Genomic DNA, 22,442 nt, shown 5'->3' on the forward strand with positions numbered 1-22,442 from the left:
TGTCTCAATTAAAGGATACATATTGATAATATTAAAAGAAAAACATTGTTAAAACAATTATTTTAACAAACTTTTTTGCTCACGTGAAGTTCGTGCAATACATATCGCTTTTTCTATATAAACCTCAATTAAAGGACTCAAAATATATTTAAAAGATAATAATTGTTGAAATAATTATCCTAATAAACTTTTTCATTAGACTTTTTCACTCACGTAAAGTTCGTGAAAGTAGATTTAAGACACGGAACTTTTTGCCACCATCATACGGCAAAAGTTAATAAAATAATATTAGACTACGTGAAACGATAGTACTTCAGTGATTTGAGCAGTGAAATAACGCTTCACTTGCATGTTCAGAAAGAACATTTCAACTGATTCTACAAATTCGGATGCAGAAAAGTATGCAAACCTATGCTGTAACAAACACCCATTACTTGAGCAGAAAAAATTATAATCGTTTTAAAGGAACAAAATATATCGAGATTATCCATCTATACATGGTAACTACTTACCCAAACCAATATGCAAGAGATCAAGATAAAACAAGAACCAACTTCCCAAGAATTCCTCGATACAACGGAGAAAAATCGAGGTAAAAGCTTATGAAAGAGCTTGATTCATCGTGGAACGCATAGACAGCTGCTGCTCGTAAAGTTGCCGGAATATCTGATATTTAGCATCATGGTACTTCTTTACTTTTGGATCTTTAGATGGATGCACAACCTATTAAAAATTATGAAAAACCATAAATCCAAGAGATAGCAAATATTTAAAGATGAATCGTTAAAAGTATTTAATCTCTCATTTTCTCTGGAAAATTACATTTTTGATGTGTGCACATTTTCTATTTTTGATCATGATATTGTTTATTCTACGGTCTTGGTCCACTATTTATATATTTTTTCAATTTAATCACTTTTCACAATAGTGTTAATGTAACATCGAAAAATGACATTGTGACACCGAAAATCGCTTGTATATATCATCGGCTATTACTTACAAGTTCATGTCCCGTCGTCAGCTTTATATTGAAAACAATACTATAATTGGAAAAAAAAATATCACCCTATTATGAGTTTTACAAAAATCAATTTAAACAAAATTTGCATTATTTGACAAACAATAAAAAATGCCTCCTGATAAAACAATAAAAAAAATAGTTTAATCTTTCAAAACATTTTCCCCAAACATTTCCCAAAAATATAAATTAAAACCAAAAATTGGGTGAATCTTTGTAAAATGCTTAGTTGCTACAAGTCTACAACTAGATAAATACTCGTCTCATAAATGGTATAGATCAGAAACGTAGACAGAAAATTGAATAATCCAAAGGAGAAGAAAAGAGGATAAAGGATAAAAATAGAGGATTTACTTGGTCTGCATCTCTTTATAGTTTTAAGCAGATGACAATGGCGAAAAATATTTATGAGCAAAAGCGGAAGAGATGCCTACCACATGACTTGTATCATGCTACGAACTCAAGTATTATAGCTGAAGATCGTGTGATATCGATAACCATCTATCTCTCCCTTAAACGATTAAATCATTTTGGATATAACAAGAGCAGTTACATGCATACCTGACCAGCTGCATTTAATGCTCTCATGGCCTCTCGGACAGTGGAATATTTCTTTGAGGCAACAGCACCAAGAATAGCAGCACCCAATAACACAGATTCATTTTCTCGGGGAAGAACTATAGGATAACCTGCCCAAATATACAGTAGTACCAAAAGTATCTTCAGACTGAAATTTAGAAACGAAAAGAAAACGTATTAAACTCAAGGCAAGAAAAAAAGACATCGTGGATTGAGTTCTTCTCCCCTCCAAAACAGGCATAGATCAAGTCTGGAAATTTCAAGTATGATCACTGTCATCTAGAGGCGTCACAGGAAAAATGCAAAACCTTTGAAATTCTCTCCAACACAGAATTAAAATGAATATGATGTGTCAATCACCATCTAAGGAGGCCAGTAATAAGGGAAGCTGACAATGAATGTGCATACAAAGTTTGTGAGTTTTATTTTTCCAAAACATTCCGACTGCTATGGCCATCTATACTAGGACAGTGTAAAGATTATACATAAAAAAACATAATGGTTCACGTGTGCAGCTAAACTATAACCCATTCAAGATTCAAGATAACTTATTGGAGAGATAAATGGAACAAAGTTACAAAATAAAATTTCGGAAGTCATCTTCTTCCAAGCATATTCACTTGTACGAATGCATGTATGCGCAAATGCGCACATGTATATATGTAGAGAGACAAAGATAACCTATGATGTCTGCATGCTCTTGAACGAACAAGGAATTCTTTGCAAGTCCACCACATGCAAGCAATGTGTCAATCTGGAGACAATGAGCAGATAGGAATAACATATGGCCAAAAGCCATTGAGAATGCAACATATGAGTGTTAATTTTAAGAACAAATCAGATTGTTCATCTTATAAAATTGTATGGCGCACGGCGCACCAGAGATGTCAGGATAATGTGATGAATATAAACTTAAAGCAATTAGCAGAAAGCTAGCAACACCGCCAACGCAATGACATGAAAATTGGGGTAAATAACAAAGTGGACCCGCCACGTTATGCCAAAACGGCTAAAACCACTCATGAAAGTTTTAATAGAGAACTAAAACTCTCCAGCCGATATTTATTTGTAGTATGCATTTTTCTATGCACCTATGAAGAAGGCAGTCAAAATATCATTTCACTATTATGATAACATAATAAAATTTCTCATTTTATGGCATCCCAAATTCTTCAAATACTTTTGCTTTTAAAACTCCAATTTGCGACAACTTCATGATTGTGTATAAAAGTATGTATAGCACCCTAGAGAAAAAAACTATAGACAGGAGGGTTAATTATTAGTTTAAAATGCTGGACGTTTCCTACCAAGCACAACAAAGAAGATCTATATGAATTATCCTAACAATTGTAAAGATAAAGAAATGATACAATTATAACTACAATTTTTCTGGCGTAATATCTGCCAATGATTTCCAACTATAGCACAGAGAAATTTGCACGCATCAACTTCCTTACTTTGTGTCCATGGGAATTGCAATGCTCTACAATATGCCGTGTCCCATATGCAATTCCCTGTACTGTGGCAAGATAAAGAAGAGCCAGCTGCTTTTCACTTGTATCAAGAGTTAAGCCACATATCATTCCTTTCGATTTTGGATCTGCAATCGGAGATCTAAAATAAAAGTTTAGAAGGTACAATCAACAATTTAGATTTGCGAGTTCCAAATATAAAAGGATTGAGGAAATTTTGAGCTTTTACCTGTTTCCATGAAAATCAGGGAGGACGTGAACATCATTAGTCAGAGCAGCGAGAAAAGGAGAACCTAGTTCTTGTTTCACCGACTCCAGTATCTCACCAAGAAGTTCAAATATTGAAATGCCTACAAGACCAAAAAGAGGAAAATTTTTAAAAGCGATTAGGCGGGAGAAATAGACCAAACATAAAATACAAAACCATATTAAACAGCTGTGAGAAGCTCAGGCAATCTCACATCGAGAAGCCGCTCGATTCGCCAGATGTGGAGAAGCGATATGGTTCTCTATGATATAATCTAGTGAAGCGCCAGTGGCACTCTGGCCTCCTTCTGTAAGCCAATACTGAGGCACCATAGCTGAAAGAATTTTGTGAAGTTGAACAAGTCAGATTTTAGTGCTTAGTCACCTCTTAAATAGAACAAGAAATACATTAACTATTCAGAGAACCACTTGAGACCCCACTCCAGTCACAATCATTTTAGCTATTGTAACTTGTAAGGTCCTGAATTGTACTTACGATAATTTTCTCAAAATTATATTTTAAAAATGATTCGAACCAAATATTTTAGTGTGTAACTTGAACTTCTAAATGGATCGAAAATTCGACAAAATTCTAAGGAAGTAATTAGCATAGCTTAGTGCATGGCCACCATGTGATGTTGATTGTATTTTCTGAAATTATGACTGCCTTTTGCAGCTCAGTGTCGACCCAATCCATGGTGTCATGCAGTGTGCAGGTTAATTTCACGGTAGATGCCCTGTGCACAAATAGTGGTATTTTGGAATTTCAAGCACCCAGTGTGCAGCAACTTGCATGTTTTAAAGCTTTTCTCAACTTATAGCATGGCCACTGCACAATGGTGTGCATAGACGGTGGCTAGGGTTTTGCATAGTGCATGACATCATGCATTTCCATGTTATTTTCTTTAAGGTTCTTACACCAGAATCTTATTTCTGATATTATGAAGCTAAGGTGCTTAAATGTGATGGGTCATGGGCCTTACATGTAATAATCCATTGCAGCAGATGGAAAGATAAGCCCAAAAAATAAATTGATAATCTATTATCTTTTATCTAGAAATTTGATTTGTTGTTATCTTATATTTTTGTTAGGACATGGTGATACTTTTATATATGATCAAATGATCTTTTTATTTTGGTTATGATATGCTGATATTTATTTTTTTATTAAGATTTGATTATCTCTGTTTGAATCATTATACTTGTTATAAATAGTGATAGGTTGTAATAGTAAAATTATCAAGAAATTATTCACAAGCTTGTCTTACGAGATCTGAGGTCCTCTTCCAAGAGTCTCAAACCAAGAAATCAAAAGATTCTCTCTAACGAGCCTGAAAGAATCACCCCATTACTGAATCTAAATCATGGGACCATAACAAACTGGTACAAGAGGGATATCACGTTTTTCAACAAAACTTTAAAGCTTTTGTAGAAAGTTATCAGGAGTACAAGGTAGCTGCCACGAAAAGGCAGCAAGCTCTTTCGGATAAGTTGGAAAAGATTTCCATGTGTCTGTTAACCATGCGCTTGAAAGAACGAGATCAGAGAAGAGGACACAAATCAATGGGGCACCAACGACCAGTATTCCAAAGGACGACGAGGTAGCACCAATGGCCATCTTTTTTTTTGATAGAAAACTATTTTATTAGATTAATATGCCTTTTGTTACAATAGAACGAGGATAAGCAATCCTCTAAAAAAAGCTGCATAACTAACTTAAACTACATTAAATGACACCACATTACTGGCCTGGCAATACAAATTTCCAATCTCGAACCAAATCATTAATACACAGATGACTGAATTCTCTCAATCTTGTCGTCCAGCTTGCCAATCTGAATTTGACTTTTTCCCATACTTGCTCTGCCGAATCTGTTTGTTCTTCAAAAATTCTCCTATTCCTCTCGAGCCATAATGACCAAAAAACGCAATGAACAATCATTAACCAGAAAACATTTAGTGAAGATGTCATTGGGCATTCAAAGTCATCTTGTAACAGCTCTTTAGCAGAGTTTGGAATTGCCCACTGGATGCCCATCTCCCTCTGAACTTTCATCCAAATGCCTCGTGCAAATGAGCAGTGTAGGAGTATATGATCTTGGCTTTCTGCATCTTGCCGACATAGGCAGCACCAATTAGGTAAAAGGGCACAATTCTTCCATCTTCTCTGCACACTGTCACAAGTCGGCAACTTCCCCAAAGCGATGATCCACGAAAAAATCTTAATCTTCTGTGGTACATTTACTTTCCAAATGTTTTTGAAACAACCGAATGTTCGAAAATGAGAGTCTGGGAAGAAAGAATTATAGAAAGATTTGACAGAGAACAACCCCGAGGAATCCCCCAACCATACTCTACTATCTCCCGACCCCAACCTCAACCTGACCCCCTCTAAGACACCTAACATAGAGGTGAACTCTTGAACCTCATCGTCATACAAATCTCTCCTAAATCTCACATCCCAAGTATAAGAAGACACCACCCCATTGTTCACGGTTTGAATGTAATGGCTGATAGGCTTATTAACTGAGACCGAAATACGAAACAATGATGGAAATCTGTTTTTGAAAGTGTCCCCTCCCTCCCAAACATCCTCCCAGAATCTAATTAAGTTACCCTGATTTGACACTAATCTAGTAAGTTGATGAAAAGCCCGGTAAGACCTAGAAATAAATTTCCAAGGACTTTTGAACGATGTTCTCTCCGCCAATCCCAAATCCCACCCATTATCTTGTAAACCGTATTTGCTTTTGATAACCATTTTCCACAACGCCTCCTTCTCTGACGATCCTCTCCACCACCATTTCCCAAGTAGAGCCTTGTTTCGAAGACCGATATTCCCCAATCCCAAACCTCCTTTATCTTTTGGTTTGCACACCTGCTTCCAACCTATCACATGACAATGTCTATCTCCTTCATCCCCATCCCAAAGAAAGTTCCTCATTAACCTTTCCAACTTTGAAGAGGGACATGAAATAAGATGGCATTGCACAAAGGACCGAGTGAATCAAAATAAGGCGGCCACCTCTGGATAGAAAGGCTTTTTTCCAGCTTACTAATTTCTTAGCCATCTTTGAAATGACAGGCTCCCAAAACTCCAGCTTGTTGGGATTACCCCCCAACGGCAGTCCTAAGTACTTAATGGGCCATGATCCTTTAACTCCTCCGAATGTTGCTGCCATTTCCTCCACTTCTTCATCCTCAAAATTCAGACCTAGCACAACACTCTTCCCCACATTTATTTTGAGCCCTGATTTACTTGAAAAAAAACTTAGAATGCATCTTCATCACATCATTAGTAGAGTCCAAGAAAAACAAAGTGTCGTCTGCAAACTGTAAGTGGGAAATTTCCAGCTTGTCTTTTCCAATTATGAATCCTTTTACCTCTTTATCTTCCCTAGCCTTATCCACCATTCTTCCCAACACATCGGCCACAATATTGAATAAAAAAGGTGATAATGGATCACCTTGTCTAAGCCCTTTTTGGCCCCTGATTTTTCCGCAAGTTCTTCCATTCACAAAAATTGAGAAAGAGACAGTAGAAATACACCCTTGAATCCAACTCCTCCAACTCTCACCAAAACCCTTTCGAAGCAGTGCATAGTCCAAGAAATTCCAATCCACATTATCATAAGCTTTTTCTAAATCAACTTTTAACACCCAGCCCCTTTTCTTCTTTTTACGGTATTCGTCCACCATCTCATTTGCAATTAGACAACAGTCTAGTATCTGCCGTCCTTTTATAAAAGCACACTGGTTATCCGCTATAGTGTTAGCCACAACCTTTTTCAATCTTTGAACCAAAACTTTTGCCATGATTTTGTACAAACTTGTCACCAAACTAATTGGCCGGAAGTCCTTAATACTTGTAGCATCATTTTTCTTCGGGATGAGACAGATGTAAGTCTCATTTGTAATTCCATTCACAACCCCTGTTTCGAAAAATTCCGCAAAAACTTTTAACACATCCATTCGTATCGTGTCCCAATTTTTCTGAAAAAATTCCAATGTGAATCCATCTGACCCTGGCGCTTTTGATCCATCACAACTGAATACTGCCTCTCTAATTTCTTTCTCCTCGAAACTTTTTTCCAGCCCATCTGCCTCTGCTCTCGTAATCGGTTTCCAATCCAGACCCTCCATACCCAGCCCCAAATCAAATGACAACCCCGCTGCCCCTTCCACTTTTGTGAATAATTTCTTGTAAAAGCCAACAATTTCATTCTCGATTTGTTTTTCATCCGTAATAATGCTGCCGTTTTCCAATTCCACTCTGTCGATCATGGCTCTACTCCTTCTGTTGCTCAGCAAGGCATGGAAGAACTTAGTATTTTGGTCCCCTTGTTGTAGCCATTTAAGTCTTAGTTTTTGGTTTTGAATTTGACAATATGTAACCGATGCCTTTTCCAGCTCGCATTTCACCCGCTTCCTCTCATCTTTCAACTCTTCTGTCCAGTTTCCAGTTTGCTCAATCCCATCCAATTGACTAATCTTGTAGGTCAACTCTTGTATTCTTACTCGGGCATCTCCAAACACTGTCTTATTCCATTCGGTGATATCTTTTTTCATCAATTTCAGCTTTTGCATGAATTTGTATCCTTCCCATCCCTGAACATCCTCTTTATTCCACCATAACTTAACTAATTGATTGAATTGTCGATGAGACAACCAAGCATTTTCGAATCTGAATGGTGCTGGTCCCCATCGACGTATAGTTGTGTCCAGCAAGATAGGACAGTGGTCAGATGTGAGTCGTGGAAGCACTGTGTGTCTGAAGTTGGAAAAAGCTGCCTCCAACCATCGGAAAATAGAAAAGCTGCCTTGGTATTCGAAACTCGTTTTTCCCAGGTATAAAATAGAATCAAATCTGTTGGGATGGTTTAGATTATGCAAACAATTTTTTCGACTCCAACACTTGCAGGAGGAAAACAAGGTTTGGTCTCTTTCTATCTTGAGAAGAGGATCCAACTCTGGTCTCTGAAGTCAGAACTAGATCATCCAGGGTTACGGTGGAGGAATTTAAGAACTATTGTCATCTATGCTTAATCCTTGAAATATTCCAACAGCCATAATTGTTCTTGAAGATATCCAAGTGCCTCTTTGCACGAACTGTGGTTGCATACCCTTTTCTCATGGTTGAGGACAACCATGATCCAAGGGGGGGGATATCAATGTCATTGGGCCTTACACGTAATAAACCATTACAACAAGATGGTAAGTCAAGCCCAAAGAATAAATTGAAATGCTATCATCTTTATTTAGAAATAGGATTTGTTGTTATTTTAATTTTGGTAGGATATGGTGATATTTTATTTATGGTTAGGATATGGTTTTTATAAGGACTTGATTATCGTTATTTGAATCATTTGTACTCTGTTATAAATATAGGTAGATTGCATTAATAAAATTACCAGTAAAAATATTCACAATCTCGTGTTATGAGATTTATTCTCTTCCACCGAGCCTCAAACTAAGAGACCGAGAGTTTCTCCTAACGAGCCTCAAAGAATCACCCCACACTAAGCTTCAAGTGTTGGTGGCAAAAAATGCTCAAGGAGACTAAAAACTTTTGTAAGAACCTCAGAACTAACATTTCTTAAGCTTAATCTTGTTTTCACAAGTCTTGATCATGTGCTGAGCATGGAGTTAGAGTCCTGAATAGAATGAGGAACTTTCTTGATTTCTATGTTATTGACATGATTGACTGCTAAACATATGATAACTGATTTGTGTTATTGTTGATGGAATTTTTTTCTGAATCAATGATCCTAGCACATTTTAAATTTTTAGGGACGTTTGTTCCATAAATTGCTAGCACTAGTCTAGTACATGGGAGGAAATTCATGTTTGACATTTAGAGATAATGGTCACGTGATATTGTTGAATTTTTTTATGACAGTAGTAAAATAATTGTCTACAGTTATGACTGATTCATGTAAAGAAAGTGTTTGAGAAAAGAAGGAAGAGAATACTTGGGACTTAGGCGATTGCTAATCTTATATTCAGGCATAAGCTTGTTGATAATGGCTTGAGAGACAACAAGTTTAAGTGACTTAATTGAATTAGTAGACTCGTGCAACTATTGTACTAAAACCATGTCTTAATATTTTGAGTATAACACGTGTTTGTGATTGGACTCGATTTATTCATGTTGGATTTAGGAAATAATTTTAAAAGTCATGAGATTTTTTTGTTCCATAATTTTCCACTAAATTTGTGTCTCGACATCCTATCACCAACTTTAGTCATGTCGCATACGTAAGACGAGAAAATAATAGAAACTTTTTGGATCTTAATGACAAATCGAGCAGCATAATCCCACAAGGTATTTTTGTCTGCCTCACTATACATGTGTGGTAAAAGTGGCTTTTATTGTAGCTTCAAAATTCTAAATATATCCTCGTCAAAAAAAATTCTAACCATAGCTCGTATGTAATAGTCATCCCATTTTCTCACCTATTGAGATAAAAAAAATACACATTTGACCACCACTGATTCTTTTGTTTTTCAAAAAAATTATCATTTAACAGAAGCCATTTAGAATAAAGTTGAGAAGGAGACTGAGTAAATTGTTCTTTTGTTTCCCGCAACATTGAATAAAATGAAAGGGCCAGTGGCTGTTCGTGCTAGAGATAAAGAAACCAAAAACATATATTATGTTGAATTAGTGTGTCACCTGACCATCTACAAAAAAAAGAAAGAAAGTTACCTGACCAGAATGGCCCCCAGACCCCAGGGATGAATAGCTTGGTTTTAGAGATAGCCATGTGGCATGTAGAAGTTCCACATACTAATACCATTCTATGACATATAGTCTCCTCATCAACCTCTGCAAGTCCAAAACTCCCAAATAAACACATATACAGGAACATATGACTTTCCAGCAGAACCAATTGTTCGGTTTATTCGCTGATATTTAATTTCCCATAACAATGGCAAATATTGTCAACCCATTTTATTCTCATTCCCCAAAATATATTTTCCCTAATTTTCAGATCTCCCAACAAAATTATTACTATTAATTCAGATTTGTATTGCTTCCCGAAAAGACATTATTATTATATTATATTATATCTTAAAAACAAAATTCAATAATAAATTATATTAATATGACACCACTATCAGATAATAGCTTACATGAGTCGGCATTTACAGAAATAAATCTTCTTTTCCCAAAACAAGGAAAATGAAACCAAACAAGCCGAGTCATTTTGAGAAAACAAAAAAATATTAACCTTTAGATTCTAAATCTGAGGCCGGCGCACTTTCCATTACTCCCACACCACCAGCATGAGCGTCTATCAGCGATGATCCAACTGGGGTTCCAGCCACCAGACCCAATTCCTGAAAATATGATTTTGTTTAGCAGATGGAATGAAGACCCCCAGTAAAGTACATTAAGCAGTTTAAGAAGTGAAAGATTCAAAAATAAAAAATATTAAGAAAATCCTGTCCTATTAAAACATATGAATGCATGTGCTCTCATGTTGGTTAAGTGGTTCTTTAACATTGTTAATACAATCAAGAAGCATCGCTTGGAAAAGAAGATCCAGGACTCCTTGCCTTCGCAGCATCAGGTGTGAGCCCAGAGCCCAAAGCATGACCAGGAAAAGATACACTTCGTCCTGTAAACATAATTTCAAGTAAAAATCAAGAAATACTCACATAAAACAATAGAACAATAACACCAAACATATTAGCATAAAAATAGTATTTTAGAAGCATTAAAAAAATGCCAAAAAGCACCACAGGATCAAGATGTAGACAAAAGATTTATTGTAGGGGCCTAAGAAAGAATTTGCACGAACTTCGTACAATTTGGAACTTTCTCTTTAAAGCTACACTCAAATGACTTCCTATTCAGAATTTACACATCAAACTTGTTCAGCGAAAAATCAAGATAAAAAATATCTCCACACCCAAGAAAGAATGCCATAGTAATTTGTGAAACACACAAGGCAGATCCTTTTCTTTACATTTTAGTGGCATATACCAATTCATCATGATCCAATACCTTAAGAAAAGTAATATATTATATCAACTAATAAATGGTACAAGGAGGCTAAGGAAACTTCTTCAAGTCAAAATGTTTTACTAGTTGTACACACATAAAGTTAGATATATACCGATTTTGGAATGATGACCATCCACAAGATCACCTAAACCAATCTCCTCCCAAAAATCATCATCCCAGCCAAGAGCTTCCATGTCACGGGAGTCTTTCTCGTTGATCTGTTGCATATGTGCATGACCTAAATAAGTCCACTTGCAGACCGTTGTGCAAAGACTCCGAGTATCATCTCCTGTTGCTCTAAGAAAGAATTGATATGAGATATGAATTTGTTTCACTAGTGTAGCACGACAGGTAATATTTCAGGGCTTTACCTATATGATAACCAATCACTTAGATCCATCCACCTAAATGCCATCGACCAAGACTCTGGCAAATTTTCTTTGACCCACAAAAGCTGCAAATAGAATACTGCAGAATCCATAAACACGTTCAGCAATCTTAAATGCACTCGTGATCGTTTATTTCTTTACTTCTTCATTTGCCTCACAAAATAAAAAAAAAATCACCTTAACACACTGCCATTACAATCAGAGACATATTACCAAACTGAACGGAAAATAAAAGGTATCGCATGTAAATTAAAAACGATAAAATTAAGGCCGACTCCCCATCCCTAACAAAATTGAAGTACGGAAAACAAAAACTACCTAAAAAGTCAAAAGTTTCAAGTTAACCATATCCATTTCATCGTTCGGTAACATAAATTTTAATCCTTCTGCTGCAAGACGGTTGTCTTCCCTTTCTCAAGTGACCTACCGCCAACATCTTAACCTTCCCTATATCCATATCTTCTAACATGATTCTCGCCACAAGTTCAGTTTACCCTTAAAGACTCGGTGATTTTCATTGTCCCCGATATTCAATTCAATCAAAACACATATCAGACTAAATTTTCACAGACAATATTTATACAAAGTCACATTATTTACAGATGTTATATCCCGCAAATAAATAAAGCTGGTTAAAGAAAAGGCACCTTGATGTAATTTGTTGTGTAAATTGCATTTGGTTTTGTCTATGCAAAATGATTTACTGAAGAAATGTATCGTCCATATTTACTTGATTGGACAAGTGTCAAATTAACCAAGGCATTCGTAAACTATATTTTTAATGCGTGAAAGCAGAATCTTCTGCCAAATTGCTGAACAGAAATAACTCGTTCTACGTTTATTGTCACAGTTTAAGCAAGAATCTAAAACTGAGGATAGGGTGATGATCCAATTTTTATAGATATTAAAGCCTCTTATGAAAACCTAAGATAAATTATGTCAAAGTTTGTACAAACTAGAAACTTTCAGACTGCAAAACCATCAATTGTGCGTCAAAAATTGAAGTATTCATTGAAAAATGCAGAAGGTTGACTCAAAGAACAAATGTAAGCATTCAAGGGTTTTCTGCTAATGAGTCGGATTGACATGGTGATTTCAATTCCAAATTATTTCGGGAAAACCTTGTATCTAACAACCAGGGAATGGGGCGAGTAACATTTCGCAAATAGCAGACGTGTGACTTTAATAATACTTTGAACTGATCGAAAAAGTCCTTTTCAGATGCAGAAAACATCCTAATAGTTGTTGTTATTTTATAAAGTTCCTAACCATGGGCTGGAAAACACGAGTCACAAGGCCAATGTTCAAACGCCTCAATTCAGCATATGATGTTCTTGACATCTAATACATCATAAACATTTAACACTTGGAACGCCTTCTAGAAGACCTCAGTTTAAAGTAATTCTGCCAGCCATTATGTCGATTACAAAAATGTTCAGATATAAACACCATCATCATACAAGAAAGTGAAGGCGCTTTCATAATTGTGTAAATACCTTAGGTGGCTGCATCTCCGGGGATACAGCCCCACCACAATATTCCAGCACTGGCGAATTAGAGGAATTGATCCTCTCAGCTTGTTTTACAGCTCTATGGTCCATCCACACTATCACATTTCTTCTTGTGTCACTGCTCCAAGAAACTGTCACAGGTTCTCCATCATAATCAACAGCAACTGCAAAAAGAAGCTCCAGCTAAAAGCTGCATGATGTAGACGTAAATAATTGTAGCATAAATAACAATCTCAGAAACATTTTTGCTTACAAACCAAGAGAACAAGTAGCAGCAAATCCCAAACTTGTTACTTCTTCTTTAGATATATTTGCAAGAGAGCATGCTGCTTTGACAGCCGTGCAAATTGCAAGCCAAATATCAGTTGACGATTGCTGCAATTCGAAAGAACAAGGCATATGATTTATATAAATGCCAAACACGTGTGACAATTTTGTACGCCTAATTGTATAATTTAAATTATATTTTGATAATTCGCAATGGTCAATTGTCACCTCAACACAATCACCATCTTTCCAAATCTGTATCGGGCTGCTAGAACAACCTAAAAGTTTCCCATCTTCATCAAAGAGGCCTGTATTAAATTTAAACATAAGAGAAGAGAGAGGGAAGGAGCATCCAGCAACAAGCTCCGTAATGTCAGATTTCAAATAAACATAGATGTGCCATTCCTCAATTTCGATATGTTGAAATAAATAACCCGAGATAAAATATAAAATTGAAACGCAGAACCATAATGACTGATCATCAACCAATGTTTTAAGCTTCGACCCGATCAATAAGCAGCACATAACTTCTTTTCTAAGAGCCCGTTAACTAAGGTACAGCAAAAAATGACCGTTCAGTAATCAAATCTAAACGAATTAGCTTAAACTATAATCCGAAGAAAATAAATGAATGTAGCTGTAAACGCATTTAATACGTACCAACAATAAGCGATGTCAAGAAAATCGAGTGAATTTAACCGTAAAAATAAAAGGATTCAGAAAAAACCAAGAACTAATAATTTACAATTCGACAACCATCACCCGATAAGTTCATTCACAAACAACAGCAGCAAATCACACCATATTCGACGTAAAAATATATGATGGGATGGAATCTCAAAGGACCTGCGCGTGCGCTGCCGGTGCCAACATCCAAACCAAGATAGACGGGGCGTCGACGCGGCGGAACCGGCGGAGCGGTTTGCATTTCGACGGCAGCGGAGAAGCTATGACGTTGGCGATAAGAAGAGGGCAAGTTATGATTCAGTACATGAATCTTTTCCATTTTAGTTTTAGTATCTAGTTTCCCAAAATACCCTTCAACTTCATTTTTTAAATCATTGATTTTCTTTTTTAAATAATGGCCCATCATGCTTTCGAAAAATAAATTAAATCTTATACCTTTTTGACCGGAGTACCACCGGGTTATATCTACCGTATTTTACGAACAGCTCCTCACAGTCCAACCACACGATCGCAACCGATGGTTACAGACGCAGATTCCTTCAGCAGCACTTGGCACAACTCTAATTCGTTTCCTACCTTAGAGTGTACAGTATAAAATAAAATTTTGAAAATAATGCATGAGAGGGGCTAGAGCAAAGATCTCTTTTATTCAAATACAAATATTTATTTATTACATAGTAACCTCCTGTAGAGGAGAAGAAACTTGTTTAGCTACTAATAGTAGCTGAACTTACCACACTCATAAACTTGAAAGAAATATTACAAATGAGTTGAAGAAAAATGAAGAGGTTGATCGATGCCTTCATCTTCCTTCTGCTCTTTTATTTTTAGAAGGCTTTCTTCGGATTTGAAACTCGGACTTCAAATCTTGATAAGCCTTTACAGCTTGCATATGGACCATGTAGTGGTCCTTTTTAAGATGGTCCCTCCATCTTTCTTGATTTGTCTTCTTCTAGATTATTAATCTAGAAACAGTCATTTCTTGCAATTTTATCTGTCTGCATAAATAGTTTATATGCACCTGGATCAGATCAGCTTGTATTTCTCTTCCTGTTTCTTCGAGCTTCTTTTGATATTCTTTGAAATTTTTCAGCTCTTTTCTTGTTCCCTTAATCCTTTTCCTGGAAACTCTGAGATATGCAAAATACATTTTGTTTCCAAGTTTGGTTTAAGTCTGGTGTGAGTTACTGGTTCCCATTTTGGTCTTATTTATAGATTTATTTGGGTCCAGTTTCTCGTCTTTTTATTAGATTTCCTTTATCTTTAAAGATAAGGAATCCAATGTCCTTTGTCATTTTTCACCTATTATTGGTGGTCCTTTCTTTTTCCACCGATTATTGGTGGTCCTTGAATTCCACTCACATGATTTTTCACATGGTGGTCCTTCTTTTCTTGGTGGGATGCTCACATGTTCCTTTTAACTTTGTCGAGGAATCTTTGGCTTTCGGTTTCCTCGAGGAAAACGTGAATGTGGTCCATCCCCACTTGTTCTTGTATCGGTAAAGTGTTTCCGATCAGATCTCGGCTTGAATTTTTTACCGAATTCCGGTTCCTTCTGGTTTTGGCATTCCAGGCAGATGTTTTCTGACCATCTTCCTATGTGTGCCATATTACAGAATTTTCGGCGAGTTTCTTTACTAGCCGGCAGCTTGTTGTTCCACAAAAGATTTCTCTTTTTCTCGAATAAATCTTCTGCAAAACTTGTTGTTTTTCCTGTCAAGGTATTTAACAGGAATGATCCGTTCACTGAATGATTATAGAATTTGAACGGAAACTTGACTTTGTCCATCTCAGTGAGACAGACCCATAGACCCCAAGCTCTTCTGGTAGAAATATCATCTTCAGTAATTGAAGCAACCAGGGGTGTTTCTTCTATCGGAGGATCCTTTATAAATTTTTGGATATTTGTATCCGGCCTCCTTAGCTTGATGAAATGAAAAGCTTCATGAGAACCTTTTCCTGCTGGTTCTGGTGCTGTACTAAAGAAGTATAGCTCCAGGACATCTCCTCTGGACAAATAATCATTATTCGCCCAGGTCTCGTGAACAGCTTCCTGGATCCACTTTGGTAATCCTGAGATTTCTTGAAAGCTGGGTGATGTAGTATAAACTGAGGCAAGAGCCCCGAATTCATACCATTCCTTGACCTCCTTTGGATATGAATTTTGTTTCATCCATACCCTTGGATATTTTCCTGAAACATCAACCCTATTGGTAGCTGGGTTAATGCCAATTCTTGTTTTTAATTTCTCCCAATTCTGCTGATAGACCTGAAATGGAGAAATTGTTGATTCGTTAATACCAACCTTAGATTTGCCTTTGTCAATACGAGGCCTAAGGTTGATCTCTCCCTCTTCAATCCCCGAGGTGAAGGGTTGACTTGATGACTCAAGATAAGGATCAGGAGTCTCAATTTTTGTTTCAGCCGAATCATCTGGTGATGATCCCGACTTAACACTTGTGCAAGGGGTATTTGAATCCCCCGCTACAGGTATAGAGTCCTGTACTCGAAAACTCTCCATTTGGGAAACCAGTGGCTTCTCAATGCCTTGGAGGATAGGCCTTTGCATTACAGACCATAACTGAGTATATGCCTGTAAACAACCTGTAATTCCATCAGAGACAATTCTCTTATCAGCTTGTTGTAGCCTTCCCGCAACTTCTGCGTTAACGGCCAACTTGTTAAACTCGGTTTGAAGCATTTCAAGGTGTTCCCTCAAATGCCTCTGCATCTTGATAATAGCATCAATGTCAATGCTGTCCATCTCTTGTTAAAAAATCTGCAAGAATATTTTCATGAGATTTAATTATCACAATATCAAAAATATAATTCTGACATAGGGCTTGCCATCGTAATAATCTAGCCTTCTCAGGTTTAGACTCAATTCTATTCCTTAAAAAAGCTTTAACTTGAGTGTTATCAACTTTCAAAGTGAATTTCTTTACAAGTAGAAATAATGGCCATTTTTCAAAAGCCCTCTTTACTGCATAAAATTCATTTTCGTTGATATGCCATCTTATGGCTTCTGCATCTGAGAATAACCCACTACAATATCTACATGGTTGTTCTCCTTCTGGGGTGAGCTTCGTAAGAACTGCTGCCCACCAATGATCACTCGCATCAGTATATAATACCAAATCATCTTCATCTTGAGGAATAGCCATTTTCGGAAGATTTTTGCAAACCTCCTTTAAATGGATAAGTCCTTTTGTGTGTTCGTCTGTCCATATAAATCTAGCATATTTTTTCAACAATGGACTGAACACCTTTCTGTGTTTTGCTAGGTTTTTGATAAACATCCCAGCAAAATTAACAACTCCTAAGAAACTTTGAAGTTGTTTCTTGTCTTTGAGATTTTCTGGAAAATTCTGCACTTTCTCTACTATGTGTTCTTGCAGAATTATTCCTGACTCATCGATTTCAATTCCGAGGAATTCAATATTTCTTGTAGCAATGACTGCTTTCTTTTCAGATAAAACCAGTCCTTCTTTCTTGCAAACATTAGAGAAAATCTCCAAATGTTTAACATGTTCATTCATATCTTTGGATGCTATTAAAACATCATCAATATAAACAAACATAAACTTAAAATAATCTTTGAAAAGATTATCCATTTTTCTTTGAAATATCTGGGGTGAATTAGCCAATCCCATTGGTAACACTTCCCAAATATAATGTCCTTGAGGTGTGGAGAAAGCTGTGAATTTCTTTCTTTCTTCCTGCATCCGAATCTGATAGAATCCGGACTTGCAATCAAACTTAGAGAATACCTTGGCATTGCGTATACAACTAATCAAGTGTTCTCTACTAGGTATAAAATACCCATCAAATTCCAGAATTTTATAAATCTCTTGATAATTAATAACCAATCTGGGTTTTCCTCTTTTTATCTCACCATGATTTCTTACCAAAAACCCTGGACTGCTATATGGTGACATACCTGCTTTGATTAAACCAAGGTCCAAATGTTCCTTGATTATTATCTGCATATCCCTTTGATCAATGATGTTCATTGGGATGGGTTTACAACGGACAAATTCATACTCTTTGCCTTCTTTGATCTTAAGGCAAGCCTTGAGTTGATTTTTGTCCCACCACGCCAAAGGATCTTCGTTATAGTTTTCTTTGATCCTCTTCTTGACATCTTCCAGTGATACCTTAGATTCAAACTCTACTTCATTAGTCTGTAGAGTTATCTTGAGGAATTCTATATCTTCTGGTTGGAGTTCCTTATCTGTTCTTAACCGTAGCATTGTTTCTCCAAACCGTCTAGAATCCTTCATTTTTGGGTTCAGAAGTTTTCCTGAATCACCACGCTTGCTGCGAAACTGGATTGGCAATTTTCTGTAAAATGCCTCCCTAAGTCTCTGGACTATGATTTTGTGAGCACATGGTGTTGTGAACACTAATCTTCTAGTCTCATTTTCTTGTGTATAGGACTTGAACATTTGTAGGAAATTATTTCCTAATAATATGTCAGCCCCTGTATCATGAAAATAAATTGGTGGTGTCTTTACCTTGTACCAAGGTGTTTGTCCAGCACCGCCAATCATGATTTCAGTCATCTTAATCCCTTTACATAAGATTAAGATTCTTCTGGAAAAATCTCTTCCAGCAATCTTGGGTAATTCTTCTTCCAAATTATTTGGAAAAATTCCTCTTTTTGCTGTACATATTCCAGCTCCTGAATCAATATAAGCAGCAAAATATTCTGCCTTATATTGTTCATACAACATTCCTATTGGAATGTATATAGAGAATGGACTTGTGGTCATTGGATTTTCCACATTTTAACTTCTGCCATGAACTCCATTCCATACTCTAGACGTTTCCAAGGTTTGTGTTCCTCGAGAAACTCTAGTCCAAGAATCAGTCGATCTGATTCTTTACCTGGAATCCCTTGGATATGGACTTCCAATTCTCCGATATTAATCAGTCCTTGGTAAGTTCCTATCGTCGGTTGTTCTAAATAGTATATTGAATTACAAGGAAATTGATTCCTTTGTTTTGTAATATCAAATACTATTTCTACTTCCTTCCAACCTTCGGGGCATCTGAGCTTTCCTATTGTAGAAAAACTTTTCAGCTCCTGTTGGGTTTCTATGACAGGCTTTTTATCCCATCTGTAACTTGTAATTCTATCTCCTTGAAAAGATAGTCTTCTTGATTCCAGTCTAAGACTTTGATTCCTCTGTAGAATCGGTTTGTCTTGGATCTGGATATCTGTTTCCTGTATCAAAGGAAACTCGACTCTTTCTGGATAAATTGCCTGAGCAACTTTTCCAAATATCTCAGGGATTTCAATAAACTCATTTCTAATAAACAATTCAGAATGGTGTGTATTAGATAGAGCATATGAAATTTGATAGGTAATAGAATATGGCCTATTACCTTCTTTCATCAGCCTTTTTTCCTTGAAGTTCTGATGCAATGTTAAGGCTCGGCTGAAATCTCGATCTGCCAAATTGTAGGCTATCCTTGGATAGATTACTCCTACAATCTTTCATGCACAGAGATTTCCTGAGATTGTTCCCAGTACTGAATCTTGTAGATTCCCCATTCTTTTATCGCATATAGCAATATCAATTGGTGAATCTATCCCTTCCTTGAAAGTAGCTTTTATCATAATTTGGATTGCTCCGATATGAATCCAGGACATAGTCCTTGCTACTTCTATCTTGAGTTTTTGTAATTCCTCCTTGATTTCTTCGGAAGGAATTAACTGCATCTCCATTCTATTTCCTGTAAGTTCCATCGGGATTGCCATTTCCCTTCTAGAAACTTTATAGATTAGATGATGCTTTCTGTTTTTTAGACCAAGACTTCCTAAGAACTTTTCTACCTGTCCTGCAGAGAAACCTTGATATCTCTGTAGACTCGGATTTTCTCTCATGATTCTTTGAACCATGTTATGAGATATTGTTGTCTGACTGAAAAACCCAGACAGATCTTCATGTGTTTCGTGGCGAAACACCTCGTCTTCAGTCAGATTCCGATTCTGTTCCATCAGAGTCTACCTGACTTAAGACTTCTTCTTCTTCATATATACTTTCATCTGAGGCGATGTCCTCAAATAGGTATACTTGAATAAGATCTTGGTAATAAACTGCTTCTTCAATATCCGGGGTAGGATCGAATCGTTTAATACCTCTTTTTTCATTTTCTGGACAGTTGGTCGAGATATGTCCTCTTGCGCCACATGTCCAGCAATTGCAATCCTTAAAACTTTCATTGGCTCGAGTATGAGCTCTTCTGAAAGTTTTCTTTGTAGGTGTTCTTCCTGTGCTTCGAGATGTACTCGATGCTTGGGATGATGTCCTACTTCTTGATGGTCCGCTTCTTTGCCCAGATTTATAAGATCTGGCTTTCTGTCTAGACCATACAGTTCTTGGTTTCCAAGAACTTCTTCCACTTCGTGCATAAGGATGAGTTCTAAAACTTTTCCTTTTATGCTTCTGTGATTTACTTCCAATAATTGTTGGAAGATCATTTTTTTTACAACACAAAGGAGTTCTTTTGTTGATACCCCTTAAGCGTTTGTAATTCTTTTGTAATGCTGCTATGTGACACCATTCTGCCAATTTTCCTTTAAGGAAAGAGGCTCTTCTTGCCAACGTATCTGGATTACCAGGTACGTATTCCCTTATGAGCATTTCTCTCCAAGGGCTCGGCATTTTTGCGAAGAAAAGCTGCATAGCTATATCTTCTTCGACTCCTGAATTCCATCTATATTTAGTGAATAACATAATGTATTCATCCACCAAACATATGTCATGTAATTCAAGACTATACAGAGCTTGAGTGTATTTCTTCTTCTTCTCTGTATCTTGACTGTTGAAATAGTCTACCCCTATAAAATGGGCTTTAAATAGGGTAGCCATTTTTCCAGCGATCTCACTAAGAGATTCTCCAACTAGGACTGACTCTTTCATGTCTGATGAAGTCATGTCCCAAGCAATTTTCACTGATCCCATAAGACTCATTTCCAAAAGTTTAATGAATCCTTCTTTGTTGAGATCGAGTGTTCCTGCTGCAATTCTCATAGCAGATGTCCAATCATCTATGAGATCTTCTCTGTTTTTAAAGTCTAATACATCAAGGTTAAGCATAACCCCGTAAGGATGTATAGGATCTAAAACAGTTTTTCCATAGGGTGTTTGGTGCAAAGGAATTTGATTTCTCCTTGCCCTTGTCCCTGCTGGGTGTGATCCTCCATCAGTATGGAAATCAGATTGAGATTCTCTCATGTTTACATTTCGAGATCCCACACTTTCCCTTGGTGGTTCCTGAGGATATGACCAGGTTATAGCAGGTGGTGTTTCACCTACTGCAATGTTCATCTTTAGATCTACAACTTTGAGATTTGCGAAAGATTCCGCAAGCTCTTGTAGATCCTCTAAACCAATCCTTTCTAAAGTTGTCATCAGATGAATTTCTTTTCTGAGACAGACTTGATTAGATTGATCATCTTTTCTTCTTCAGTCAAAGGTTTTGACACCACTCTGGCCTTCCTTTGTTGATGTAACAAAGGTTCAGTACCAAAAGATGGTGGTAACCAACCTCCTGAAGTTCTTTTACTAGAACTTGGTTGTTGTTCCAGTTTCTGAATTCTTATTTGAATATCCTTTAATAATCCCAGAATTTCTTCTTGGGTTTCAAGGATTTTCTCAACTCGTTGCGGTACAAAATACAACATATTGCCATAATTTTGGACTGTCTTTTGAATTTCTCTAAGATCTAAAGAGAGCTTAGAGGAGTCTGGAACTATCTCCAGAAACTTATTATTTTGAATCATAAGTTTACCTGAGATTTTACCTGAGGGTGCAGTAGCTTCCCTTTCTGTTTCTGATATCTAACAATAGTTAGATGTACTTGTTTATATTCCAAAATATTGGAATATTCCTTGTAAATTATTTTCCTTGAACCGAAGTTCGGATTCATAATTTCTTCAAAATTCTCCTTCTCATACAATTAGTTACTAGTAATAATAAATTTTGTGTTTGAAATAAATCAACCTTGGGCTCTGATACCATTTTCGAGAGCGCGGGGATCAATTAAATTTAAAATAGGAAATGAGGGTATTCTTGGCATTTAAAATTAAATTTTCTCTTTCTATGTACTAGAACCCAATTTCTTTTATAAAGGGTACTGAATCCTATTTAACCCATAAGAAGACAAGAGTGGTACTTTTTCTGCCTCCGACATTTTTATTTAACTAAACAAATATAGTAAAACTAATTGGTGAATGATTCACACATT

The 22,442-nt window shown here is 36.5% G+C and overlaps 1 protein-coding gene across 2 annotated transcripts; it reads right to left on the minus strand.

The window, feature by feature from the left end:
- Positions 1 to 415: 415 nt before the first annotated feature.
- LOC140839397 (uncharacterized) lies at positions 416 to 14,460 on the minus strand. 2 transcript variants are annotated; one of them, XM_073206071.1, is made up of 15 exons: positions 14,343 to 14,460; positions 13,725 to 13,804; positions 13,487 to 13,604; positions 13,215 to 13,393; positions 11,701 to 11,783; positions 11,442 to 11,626; positions 10,879 to 10,940; positions 10,551 to 10,659; positions 10,025 to 10,144; positions 3,531 to 3,650; positions 3,299 to 3,419; positions 3,055 to 3,211; positions 2,279 to 2,351; positions 1,580 to 1,707; positions 416 to 723 (listed from the first exon to the last, which is right to left on the minus strand). In XM_073206071.1, exons 1-15 carry the CDS (start codon positions 14,422 to 14,424, stop codon positions 601 to 603), a joined length of 1,740 nt encoding a protein of 579 aa, XP_073062172.1. In that variant the 5' UTR covers positions 14,425 to 14,460; the 3' UTR covers positions 416 to 600. The 2 variants fall into 2 exon arrangements, with proteins under 2 accessions (XP_073062172.1, XP_073062173.1); XM_073206072.1 differs by lacking the exon at positions 14,343 to 14,460 and having other exon boundaries at positions 13,483 to 13,604; positions 13,725 to 13,743.
- Between the last annotated feature and the right edge of the window lie 7,982 nt (positions 14,461 to 22,442).

Source organism: Primulina eburnea, chromosome 8 (genome assembly GCF_022965805.1).
Source record: "Primulina eburnea isolate SZY01 chromosome 8, ASM2296580v1, whole genome shotgun sequence".
Classification (NCBI taxonomy): domain Eukaryota; kingdom Viridiplantae; phylum Streptophyta; class Magnoliopsida; order Lamiales; family Gesneriaceae; genus Primulina; species Primulina eburnea.

Excerpts from the sequence above, each read along its gene's own strand:
- LOC140839397 (XM_073206071.1), bottom strand. The coding sequence starts at position 14,424 with ATGCAAACCGCTCCGCCGGTTCCGCCGCGTCGACGCCCCGTCTATCTT. Across the intron at positions 3,212-3,298 it reads CCTGATTTTCATGGAAACAG|ATCTCCGATTGCAGATCCAA; the intron begins GTAAAAGCTCAA and ends CTTTTATTTTAG. Across the intron at positions 1,708-2,278 it reads AGAGCATGCAGACATCATAG|GTTATCCTATAGTTCTTCCC; the intron begins GTTATCTTTGTC and ends ATATTTGGGCAG.